Source organism: Triplophysa dalaica, chromosome 2 (assembly GCF_015846415.1).
Source record: "Triplophysa dalaica isolate WHDGS20190420 chromosome 2, ASM1584641v1, whole genome shotgun sequence".
NCBI lineage: Eukaryota > Metazoa > Chordata > Actinopteri > Cypriniformes > Nemacheilidae > Triplophysa > Triplophysa dalaica.
This window is the reverse complement of record NC_079543.1, coordinates 15,940,590-15,953,179: the sequence shown is the minus strand read 5'-3', so window position 1 is coordinate 15,953,179 and position 12,590 is coordinate 15,940,590. Positions and strand designations below refer to the sequence as shown.

Here is a 12,590-nt window from a genome sequence, read left to right as displayed (position 1 = left end):
GGTCAGTCAGTCTGCAGCTGCAGCTGGCGTAATCTCTAGTTGGGGATGGGCATAGGTTGATCATCTGGACCTGGGATAATTTCTCCCTACCTCGGGATGGGCATCCCGAGGCGTAGGCAGAAAGAGAATAATTAGCGTAGCTGCTGTTCATTAACTATGCATTAAGTGAAAGCTTGGCTGAAAAGATGTGTCTTTAAGCTTTGAGTTTAGGTGCTACATATGAGAAAACTCGCCCCCTTTTGGTGGATTTAGTTATTCTAGGTGTTATCAAAAGTCCTGAGTTTGAATGTGATAAAAGCTCAGTTAAGTAAGTAGGAGCTAAACCAATTAAGGCTTTGTAAGTAATTAAAAGAATTTTAAATTCAATACGATACTTAATGGGTGGCCAGTGAAGCGATGATAAAACTGGGGTTAAGTGATCGCATTTCCTTGAACTGGTAAGAACTCTGGCAGTTGCATTCTGAACTAACTGTAGTTTGTTTATTGATGATACAGGACAACCACTAAGTAGAGCATTACAATAGTCAAGTCTTGAGGTCACAAATGCATGAATAAGCTTTTCTGCGTCAGCAACACATACAATATTTCGTAATTTGGCAACATTTCTAAAATGGAAGAAGGCTGTTTTTGCGATATTTGAGATGTGATTTTTAAATGACAGGTTGTCTTCTAATATAACTAGGTCTTGTAATCAGACATATTCTGTTTACGTGTTTTTGGTGCTATAAGTAATATTTCTGTTTTGCTAGAGTTTAAAAGAAGGAAATTACTAATCATCCAATGTTTTATATCTTCGATGCACTCTGCCAGTTTGGATAGCTTGAAGGAATCATCTGGGGCCCGTTCTTCGTACGTCGCTAACTCGGTTAGCTGGATTTGATTGTTGACGATTTGGCATGATCTTGGATTGTTTGGTTCTTGGACGCTCATCCTGGACTTGCTGTCATAGCAACAGGTCCGTAAGCTTGAACCTGCTCGGGAGCAGGCTTACTTCATGTAAACAGGATTAGATTGAGGCTTTATAAGCGTAGGTGATATGGGAAGTCAGCCGCCTTGTCCGCTTTTACGTCAGGAATCAGTTGCTGAAGGTATCAGAATAATTCGAAGAGCTTTTCGAATTAATCGCGTTTTCCAATATCGACAGGATCCTTTAGCGCTGCGCGATAATCTACTGATTGAGAGATATCGTTTTTCTCTGGAGGGTGTAATCTACATTAGCAACTTGTTGGAGCCACACGTTAAATGTTCGACTTGTCGCAGTCGGGCTTTAACAACTGCACAGTTATTGGTGCCATAGACTGCACACATGTCCCCATCAAGGCCCCACCTCGCCCCAATGAAGGGGATTTTGTGAACCGAAAGGGATTTTACAGTGTAAATGTGAAAGTAAATTACTATTTCGATTATTAATATTCCAGATTAGCAATAAATAAAAAATAAAAAAGTAATGTAATCAAAAAGTATGCAGTTGACTGATTTCAAATGTTTAGATGGTGTGTGACTCCATGTTCCACATTTCAAATGTGGAAGGCACATGGCCTGCTTCTGTGCATGATTTTCAGAGAGTCACATTCATGCACATTATTTGAACGTGGTTAAAATGATTTAAAACTCACTGTATTACATCATTTTATTCTGAGCCTAACAAAACTGCATATTCAGGTGCTTACGATGGGGTCCTGCTTGGGGACAGGGGCTATGCCTGCAGGCAGTACTTCATGACACCATTCCCTGGACCACAAACCCGTTACAATGCAGCTCTAGCCAGGACAAGGGCACGCATCGAAATGACCTTTGGCCAACTAAAGGGAAGATTTCAGTGTCTTAAGGGTCTGAGGGTTGCACCTGACAGGGCCTGTGACATTATTGTTGAATGTGCCATCCTCCATAATATTGCCACCATCAGAAAGGAGAGGACCCCTGTGGTGGAGGTGCAGCCTGATGATGACCTCCAGGCAGTGCACTTGGACCAACCAGCAGAGCTGCACAGGACAGAATTGTGGAAAACCATTTTTGAATTCTTTTTTACACATAAACCTTCATTAAATTAATAATAGAAGACAAGACAACATGCTTAGTTCATGGAGTTTTATTTCAATTATTGTTTCTCAAGAAAAGCCAGTGATGGTCATCTTTTGCCTGCAATAAGATATATTGTTATCCAAGGGCAGCAATAGTGCTCTTTGTGAAAAATAGGGTTTTAGCACTTACTCTGAAGTTCCTTTTGAAGCAACTCAATCTCTAGTGCCAGTTTTTTCTTCTTTAAGGTGCCAAGTTCAATTTCTCCCCTTAATTTTAGCTTTTTAAGAGCAAAATACTAAATTTTCTGTTGAAGATTCTGTTAATATAGGGTACAGATATCCCCCTGTGCCATTAAAAAAATAAACTCAACACAAGCCTCATGTTAGAGAAAAAGGAAAAGTAGACTGCCCACCTCTGTATCACTTTGTGCTGTAGGCGTTTCCTCCTGCAACTCATATTGCAGTCGGAAATAATATCGACACACCTATAAATTAAATAAAGTTATTTGTGCACTTACAAGTACTTCCTCCAAAGGACAGTCATCTGAGAGGGTTTCTTCACTGTCCTGTGCAAAAGAAAAATGGGTATTACAAAGTGTTGCACTTTCTTTCCTTTTGTTGTAAAGTTATAAATGTCCACTTACTGCACATATTTCAGCCACCACTTTCTTGGGAACAGGTAAAAGTGTTGGTGTATTATGCAAAACTACACAAAAGAGGAGAACTCAATGGCATTACAATACACTAGGAAAAAATATGATCAATAACATATTGCAAAATATTTTTACATTTGTTATGCAATTTTCACCATCACAATTCAAAGCAATTGACTAAATATTTATCTGTTGAAATGACTGTACCAGCCATTTGGATTATAGACATAATTTAACGCAGCAACAAATTATTTACGGTGTAGCAAGATGATTTAAAACTCATTTACCTGTAATTAAGGTGTTGCTCTTACTGCTCCCTGGCTTTAGGTCTAAGGAAGAGCCCTTTACAATGGGTCGGTTCTCATTTAGCCCAAGGGCCAGCTCTTCTGCAGGGGTGTCTGCTAAGATTATAAACAGACAAACACATCATTTAAAATGTTTTTGGTAACAGATACTAAACAGTAGAAGTAGAAAGGATTACCAGTTTGAAGAATATTCTTGTACTTCACTTTTACTTCTTCCCATGTTCTAGTGGGTCCTGAGCTGGCTCTGACATTAAGCAATTATTAAATTATTAAAATAAGAATACTGTAATAATAAGTGATATAACCCTAACATGGAACACTTACGCATTTAATTTGTCTGCTACTTTTTGCCCGCCCTCTCTCCTGGCTTTTGCACACTTTGAAGTGTTCCCTGGCGTTTTAATTTTTTTTTCAAACTCAGCAAACCCTTCCAGTAATAATTCTTGCTCTGTTGCGTTGAAAAACTTAGCGCTCTCTTTTGCCATGTGAGCAGCCAATAGCAGCGTTGCTGATCATTGTTTCTACTATCGATACATATCCCCTTTTAAACAAGCGCATGAACGCGCAATTATCTCAGATAACTCAATCCAGCGATACTAATCATATCCGGCAGGTGTGTTCGAAGAACCCAATTAGCCGGATCATGATTAGCACGATGATATCATCTCGGATGTGTCATTTGATCTCGGATGTAATAAGCGACGTACGAAGAACGGGCCCCAGGTCTTGATAAGATATATAGCTGAGTATCATCTGCATTGGAACAGGGGAAGCTTATTCCATGTTTTCTAATAATGTTGCCAAGGGGCAGCATGTATATGGAGAAGAGCAAGGGGCCTAAAACTGATCCCTGAGGTAATGCATAATTTACTTGCGTGAGATTTGACGATTCCCCATTAAATGGACATTTTGATATCTGTCTGATAAGTAAGATCTGAACCATTGTAGTTCCTGTCCCTGAATACCGGTATAATTGTGCAAACGATCCAATAGTATTTTATGGTCTACAGTATCGAAAGCAGCACTAAGGTCAAGGAGGACTAAGAGTGAGATTTAACCTTTATTTGATGCAATAAGAAGGTCATTTGTAATTCTAACAAGCTCAGTTTCAGTGATATGATGCGTTCTAAAGCCAGACTGAAACTTTTCGTGTATGTCATTATTTTGTAGGAAAGAACACAACTGAGTGGACATTACTTTTTCTAATATTTTACTAGAAGTACGGGAGATTTGAAATCGGTCTATAGCTTCCAAATTCAATGGGGTCTAAGTTTGTTTTTTGATAAGAGGCTAAATTACAGCCAGTTTAAAGGGTGCTGGGACATGGGCCTTGATTATTTGACAAGTTGATAATGTTATAAATGGGCTCAATTGTAACAGGTAGTAACTCTTTTAATAAAGTAGTTGGAATGGGGTCTAATAAGTATGTTGTCGGTTTGGATGTTGCAATAAGCTTAATTAAATCTTCCTGTTTTATAGGAGGAAAATGCTGTAGCTTTTCTTTTGGGGGTGATGGTTGATTCTCATTTGTCATTGTTTGAGCAGAAGAACCCAGATACAGGTAGATGGTGGTGAAGGGCAGACAAGATATTAATATATTATGCCAGTCAGGGTTAATCATTAATTATAGATTATAGTTTAGTCTAAATTTATAAAATAATCATCAAGATAGAAAAAACCTGACAATAAATACCCCCTGAGTAATTATGTGGGAAGTTTTGGCTAAAGAGTGTTTCACTGAGTATTTTGCCAGGGTACCTAATATGCTGTAAACATATGAGACAAAGAATTATTAAAGTCTCCTAACAAGTTTTGGTTGGTCACGTTCTCAGCACATGAAGGGGCACCCAGCTGTGATAGTGTCACAATGCAAAAACGGCTCTCCTGTTTTTGCCAAGCAGTTAATGTCCTTATGGCAACATCATGTTGACCCTGGGAGAACATTTAAATCATTCAGAAATAAGTTTACAGTATATTTTAAATTTCATATTCCAACCAGGATTAGGTTTCTAGACCATTGTTTTCACTAATCAGTTCCCTCTAATTTAAGGGGTAAATTATGGTTAGGGTTTGATTTGGGTTTAGATTTTCTATTTATAAAAATGTTCAACCACCTGGCAAAATCAGGTCGAGCTTGCAAAAACAAAGGAAATTGTGAAAAGTGCAATCAGGAAGAAAACAGAATATGTCCGAAATACAATAATGAAAGATACATATTTATATGTAAAGTTAAAGAGAAATATTTTAATTTGATAAGCATCTTTGGGGGAAAGTCAGGAGATTAAAGTTTTAAATTCTTCATGCAATAAAAAAGACTGAAGAAAGATGGAGAAGTGGAATCTGCTCAACACTCCTAATCAATAGATGGCGGTAATGCCCCTAAAAGTTGTATACCATCCGCTACTAAAAATCAACACGAAGAAGCTCTCGGCAGCTTTGACCATCATGATGGCTTACAGAAGTTCTGCCGCTTTTCAAGGTGTTTTAAGTGCGTTTAAGGTGAGCTTTGATTTCTGAAGTCGTAGCAATTAGTATAAATATTTATGTAACATAATATAACGCTTTTCCAGAATTATATACAAAGCATATACGCTAGTAAAATAAAGCAGCATGTCTCGATCAAGCAATCAGCGAGAGTTGATACTTGATGTTTTCTTTCATTTATTTATTGGTAAATGTAAACGTATTATTTTAGCCACACCAGTTCCCTTATTTTATTTGTTGTGTTTTTTCCTTATTGCTGTCGGATAAAACATAACTAAAACATAACTTGATCAATAGTGACTTTGTCTGTCAATGTCAAATGTTGTGTAGAAACATGCAGGCAGGTGTGTTTTAGGCAGTTTCCCAGTTAGCAAAAGTCACTCGCGACTGTTCCGTTTACAATCATGCCTGCCGGAGCGTATACTTTGGCCCTCCTCCATTTGCTGTAATCGTGCACGGATGCCTGATTATTCTCTGCCTGAATCAATCGGCCCTACTGCGGTAGCCGGTCGTTCCGACGCAGTGATCAAGCAGCAGAATGGGGTGTTCTGACGATCAACACCGGCAGTAACGTTAATGTGCGTAGCACGCCAGAGCTGGCCAGATTCAATATTGATGTGATTATATAAAACGTATGCCCATCTATTCATATTTATTCTTATTAATAATATGTATTATTTTTATAACAAAGACTATATAAATATAGAAAAACAAAATGCCAAACATGTAAATGAAAAATATTTATTTATAAAATTGCACAAATAGCAAAAAAGAAACACCATTTTAATTTACCAGAAAACATTTTAATCTTTTTAATCTATTAAAGATTACTCATTAAAGCATCATGACACCCCCTCCCCTTTTCTGCTACAGTCTGCCTCTGCCATTTTGGAAAATTTGAAAAAAGCAACTTAAATGGGCGTAAATTCTGTGAGATGAAGAGTGGGCAGGGCACGAGAGAAAGTGATCGGATTCCATGTCTTAAAGAGTACATAACACGAGATCATGAAAATTACATTTCGTGCAGTGTGTAATGTTGCCGTGTTTAAAAGTAAGCAAACGAATCGTCCTTGGTCCGTTTCGCAAACAGCCATGGATTTATGTGAACGCGGGTACGTGACGTGAACTGATATGGTTGTCAGTCAGCATCAGTCAGAATTGCTTGCACTTGTTATTTTGCAATGTAACCTATAATAATCCAACAGTTCGTATATTTATCTTTTTAGCTTATAGGCCTAATGTGGAATGACACTTTTTAATAAACTGTTTTGTTTTGTCAAATTTATTTTGTTTTGCTCAATTTTATATTAAGTTTTATTGCATTAATTGAAAGCCAAGAAAAATTATAAAAAGCACATTTTGACACTTCAGTTTTGCAATAGTGAAAAAATGGCTTCAGGCCAAGTGTTTCACATCATCGTTGGCTAAGAATTTTCGTTTCGGTGCATCACTAATGACACAAGTCTTTGGGGAAGCCCCCTATTTCCCTTAACATTATAAGGAATATAATGTGTATATGTAAACCTTGTCATTACATCATTGTCTTTTTTTGTCTTTTAGCATGTCTGTCTTAGGCCAAGGTGCAGTGTTATTTGTCGGTACTCTACAGTTTATGACACGCATGAAAAAGTAAGTCTGGTTATAAGAGTGTTTTGAAATAATACTACCTTATACACTTAATCCCAACCTTTGTCCACAAGAAATGCCTGTTGCACCCATCTGCTACCTTTGAGCAGCTATTTTCCAACAGTCAGTCTGAGCTTGGTGATTATATGAATATGTCTTTGTTGTGGGGGTAGCTAGCAAAATGAAAAGAATTAGGGATATGCTGTATGCTTTGAATTTTATGGATTTTATTTACATTTTACATTTAGTCATTAAGCAGACGCTTTTATCCAAAGCGACTTACAAAGAGTTAGGGAGCAACAAGCCATGTCATACAGGAGCCATAATATTTGAATTAAGACGCTTCCTTCTTAGAGAAATACCTTCCCTTAGTTTTTTTTTTATTGTAAGTTGTATTTAAGGGTAAAATTCACATTAAAGTTGTAAAAATTTAGATCCCAAATTTTTTTTAATGTACTTCCTGGAATATATCGCACTGATTTAGTATTTGTAGTGTTGCGCATGATACATACACAGAAAAATTCTGTATAAAATAGATGTCATAATCTCAATGTTCCCTTTTCCCTTCCACAGACCTTCGATAAAATCCTCATTGCTAACAGAGGCGAGATCGCCTGTAGGGTAAGTCACTTATTCAATTGAATGGTTGAAGTGTAAGTCATTCCACTTGCAAGAAATAGTGAGACCGAATAAGTGGAAGGGTGATTTTGGAAGATACATGATAGAAAATGTACTCCGTTACTATTCACCATTTTTTGCTTCCGATAACGATTCCGGTACCTGAGATTCAGTATTGGCTGATAGCGAGTACCAATCCAATACTAAGGTAAAATTGCTGAATGACTTGACAAACTTTATCCAACTGTATGCACTGTGCAAGGCATCAGGCTCAATTTATACAATAATTTCCTAACCTGTAAAACAAAATAACAAACAAATTATTCACAAGTTTAGTGAATAATTTATTAATTCACCATCAGTGCATCAATTGCAAAAACAACAAGTTCACTAGCTTTAACTTGACATTCAAAATTAAATTGCAAATAGGAATCAAACATCCAAAACTAAAGCAGTTAAATAAAATAACAGCTTCGCTAGCTTGGTAAACGTGTCCAAATAAATTAGGGATGAGCGACTAATCTGACAGTCATTTAAATTAAAGTCACGTAACCTTGTAGTCGAGTCTTAAACTAAGATTGGCATAGAAGGTGGTCCAAACACTTTGTGTACTGCATATGTTATAGCCAACATTTGAAAGACTAAAGAATGTATTAATAAAACTGTCAAAACCAATATTTAATGTCGCTAAAACAGGAATAGGTGTTCCTTGCGTTTTTATCAGTAATATTTCTGCCTTTACTGATGCGCCAACCCTGACTAGATTGTTTTAGCGGCTGCAAGAAGTGATGTGATGAGCATTTGTTTGCTTTGGCTGGTCTGTGCTAAAAATATGTAGTCTATACAACCTTTTAAATCCATTTATTTTCTCTGACTTTTTTTCTTTAATTCTGTTTTTAGGACTATAAGGGTTCAATTATTTTTTGTAATCAAATTTTATTCAATACATTTTTGGTAAAAGTGTGTCTAGTACACTGAAATCATGCAACTTAAAATATTTAACAATTAATTAAAAGCTTAAAACATTTTTTTCATCATTTGTCTATATAAATAATGTTGAATGAAAAAAAAAAGATTTTTTAATTGTCGCAATTTAAGAACAAGTTATAATTAGGGTAGATAAGATAACCAACAATATAAAATAGCCTACATTATATCATATTTTTTTTCTAAAGCAAAGCAATGTGTGTAAACCAAAAAAGTGAAGATAAAGCAATGGACACAAAGTATACACATCAAGAAACGCATTTGATCTCGCGCAGAGCAAATGAACAAGCCGCTAATAAAGCAGACTTGCCCATATTAGCTAATTTATAGAACATACATAGGCTAAACACTCCAGTCCGCATGTGATTATGATGTTAAGATTATTTTACACGTTCTTGTCGAGTAAATGCAAGCATTATGGTGGGAGGAAAGTCACCTTAATATTTGCGAACTCCGTCTGAGGAATCTGTGCAAACTCTGCAAGGGCACACAGATAACAGTGCTAAGCGATCACGTTTATTCAAGCGCTTTTTTGTGATAAACATTATAATTAAAGCAATTTCAAAGTTTTGTGAATCTGAATCTGAGACATTCTCATCTTGGTTTTATATGTGCTCAAGATGCATTCATTGCATTTACAGCTCATTCTGCCATCAAATAAATTAAATTTGTCTTTTATGCGTTGAATTTTTAAATATTAAAGCAGAAATTTGATTTCAGATCAGGCCAATTGTCACCGATACTCAATCTAGAATTTTATTCAGTATCGACACCGATCCCCCATGCAAATATGGATCGGAGCATCCCTATCTGTTACTAACGTGACCTTGGTTCCCTGAGATACGGGAATGAGTACTGCGTAGCAGGACGCAAAGGAGAAAACTCCTTTTTCTCCGATGACTGAAGCTTTTAATAACGCAGTAAATACTGAACGGTCATTAGTTAATGCAAAGTAAAACTTAGGCCGGTGCAGCTTAGCTGGGTCCCTTCAAGAAACGAACGTCCAGGGTGTTCTCACCCACCGTTTGGCAAGCTATGGAGGAATGGGAAGCCGAAATGGCTGCTACATCGACCTTGAGCATGGAAGGAGAAATGACCGTTATCCAACAGCTCTTGTAGGAAGGACAATATCAACGATATGTCGCAGGATTCTGGGTCTGTGCCGGTGGCTGGAAACACCAGGCGGAAAGACAGGCCACATGAGGGTAAAGAGCCGTCATGTGGATGGAGCTCGAGCCTGGGAGATAGTGTTCATGACACACACGGGGAGGTCCGTAGGCACCCATTGAGAGGCCAAAGGTACAGAGCCCACAGCTCTGGGCTGGGGGTGCCAAAGCATGCTGCCTTCCTGAGAGAGGAGGTCCTGTGTCAGAAGAATAGGCTACGGAGCTGGTACAAGCAGCCAAGACAGTTCTGCAAACCAAGCCTGGTTGAGAGGAGAGTCTCATGCTCTCGCAATGAGGGCATTCCGTCTCTTTGGGTGCGTCTTCAGTGTGGGATAAACTCAAGCATGAGACGCACTCGCCGTGACCATCAGCGGCTTGAAGAAGACCCCACACGAGTGACAGGGACGGCGCGGCATTTGCAACAACGTTACAGGAAATTTGCTTGAAAATTCGCTCTTTTAGAACTCTCCGGACTGCAGGAGGGAAAAGGCCGTTGCTGCGTACCAGCACTGGAGAAATCAGCGAGGCCGCTAGGCTTTTTCGACAGCGAAGCAATCAGTCTCCTGTAGCAAGGTAGAGTCGTCCCTAAAGGAGAAGAGATCCATATGCCCCACCGTGTTTGCCGGGCTCCATCGCCATAGGTCTGTGCAGATTTGCTATCATTGGTTCAAAGTTTTACTTTGCACAAAGCAATGGCCGTGCTGCATTCACTGCGTTATTAAAAAGCTTCAGTCATCAGACAAAGAGGAGTTTTTCCGATACCGTCCTGCTACGCAGTACGAGTAAAGTATATAAGGGAACAGCTATTTCAAGTGTTTTTGATATGAACAGGAGGAGTGAGTCAGTCTGGAGCTGTCAACTAGAGAAAGGTCCACTACTTGTTGGCACTCTTCCCCAAAAAAGCATATAGAGATCTTTATAACAAAGAATCGCAAGCAATTATCTAAGTTGCATTCTGTTTTCCAACATGCCTGATGAATCGACTGAAACACTGCATCTAAGAGGAACCATCGGTGCAGAACACACCAACAAAACTAAAGTTGATAGACGTTCTGAACTCCCTGATATTGACCATTAACTTGTGTCCTGAGCTTAAGAAATTATGTCCAATGGGCAATAATGATTACAGATCAATAGTGTTAACATCTGTTGTAATGCCTGGAAAATTCTGGTTTCCTTGCTGAGATTTGATATTGACCCACTGCAGGATCTTCTACAGCCGTGGTTCTCAACTCTGGCCCGCGAGATCCATTTTCCTGCCGAGTTTAGCCCGAACTCTGATATAAAACACCTGAACAAGCTTATCAGCGTCTTTATTAATAGACGCATTCAACTTAATGCGGCACTGCGCAAATCTATCAGCGTATGACATTTAAGTACCGCGAGAGCAATTCAACTGCAATTGTTCGGTAAGGATTTGAATCGCTCTCGCAGTACTTTATGCGATATGCCAAACAATCTGTTCAGCCCAACATTAAGTTTAACGCGTCTGTTCCTGAAGTCACTGATTAGCCTCAACATGTGTTTTATCAGAGTTGCGTCTAAACTCTGCAGGAAAATGGATCTTGCGGGCCAGAGTTGAGAACCACTGTTTTACATTTTGCTTATTGGCAACCAGGATTGGGAAAGACTGCCCTAAGGGGACAATACAGTATATTGTATTGCATTGTACCATTACTTGGAAAACAGAATGTTACACTCATTTTAATATTTACAATCTATTGATTCTACTTTTGAACTAGTAAATCTCTGTAACGAGGTTCATTTAAAAGGAAGGAAGGAGGCGGGAACCGGCAGACATTTAAATAAAGTTTAATAAAATATTAACAAAGTAAAAAGACAGCCGGCAGTCCCCTACGGACGACAGCCAGTGAATAAAACAAACCACAACTAACGTAAAAGACTTGAACATGTTCGGGCCCGGTCCTCTCTCGTCAGCAGTCCCATCACTCGTCCTCTTATGCTCCCAATCTCCTCCATGAGATATGCGGGACCGGTGTGCGCACAGCTGATTCAAACTATCAATCACGCCACCGGCCCTGCCTCACGGCTCTTGTCACGTCTTCCTAACCATATACCCCCATCGCCCCTTACAGGCCGGGGGTACCACCGAGACTGTACCTACTTCCCCCCCCCCGGGGAGCCTTCCCCCCCCCCTGGGGGTGTGTAGCGACGAGACAAGAGAACGGAGACGGGAGCACCAGGAGCGACAGAGATGAGAGAGGGCAGAGAGAAAAAAATAAAATTGGTCCGGTTCCCTGACATGCTGCCGCTGGTTCTCCACCCAACTGAGAGGGTCTTCGTCACGGTGCTATACGGCGGTGCTGGACCTTCTGTGGACGGCCCGATCCTCCTCTGCCTCCTGGTGGTTGGCGATGGCTCTTTGGCTCAGGGCAGCGGATAGGAGTGTCCCGCTTCCTGCTCCTCCCCTTATATGGCGGATGGCAGCAGGCTACGGCACACTGCAAACGGCGACCACTCCTCCGCTCCCTCACCTTTAACTTTAGCCATCCCACCTCGGCCCAGGAGCACGGCAGCGAGTTCTCCGTCCCAACCGAACCTTTACTCCAGCACCACCGCCTTGGGCAGCCGCTGCCGGACGTCCCTCGTCCGCGCTTCCCGAACTCCTCAGCACCGCGAGGCCCTGCCTCACGGCTCTCGTCACGTCTTCCTAACCACAATCTCCTTTTACCATTCGTATGCCTTCAGAACACTTGGAATATTATGTCA

The 12,590-nt window shown here is 39.7% G+C and overlaps 1 protein-coding gene and 1 long non-coding RNA gene across 3 annotated transcripts in view; both read left to right on the top strand.

Annotated features, from left to right (window-relative positions):
* Positions 1–833: 833 nt before the first annotated feature.
* On the top strand, positions 834–2,069 carry LOC130434337 (uncharacterized). The gene is made up of 2 exons (XR_008908673.1): positions 834–955; positions 1,663–2,069. It is a non-coding gene; the product is annotated as an uncharacterized LOC130434337 (long non-coding RNA).
* A 3,313-nt stretch (positions 2,070–5,382) lies between these two features.
* The window catches only part of pcca (propionyl-CoA carboxylase subunit alpha), a 105,221-nt gene continuing 98,013 nt past the window's right edge, over positions 5,383–12,590 (top strand). For both annotated transcript variants that reach the window (XM_056764039.1, XM_056764050.1), the window contains exons 1-3: positions 5,383–5,478; positions 7,024–7,092; positions 7,663–7,710. In XM_056764039.1, coding sequence (XP_056620017.1) covers positions 5,425–5,478; positions 7,024–7,092; positions 7,663–7,710 — 171 coding nt within the window. In that variant the 5' untranslated portion in view covers positions 5,383–5,424. The remainder of the gene's footprint in view (positions 5,479–7,023; positions 7,093–7,662; positions 7,711–12,590) is intronic.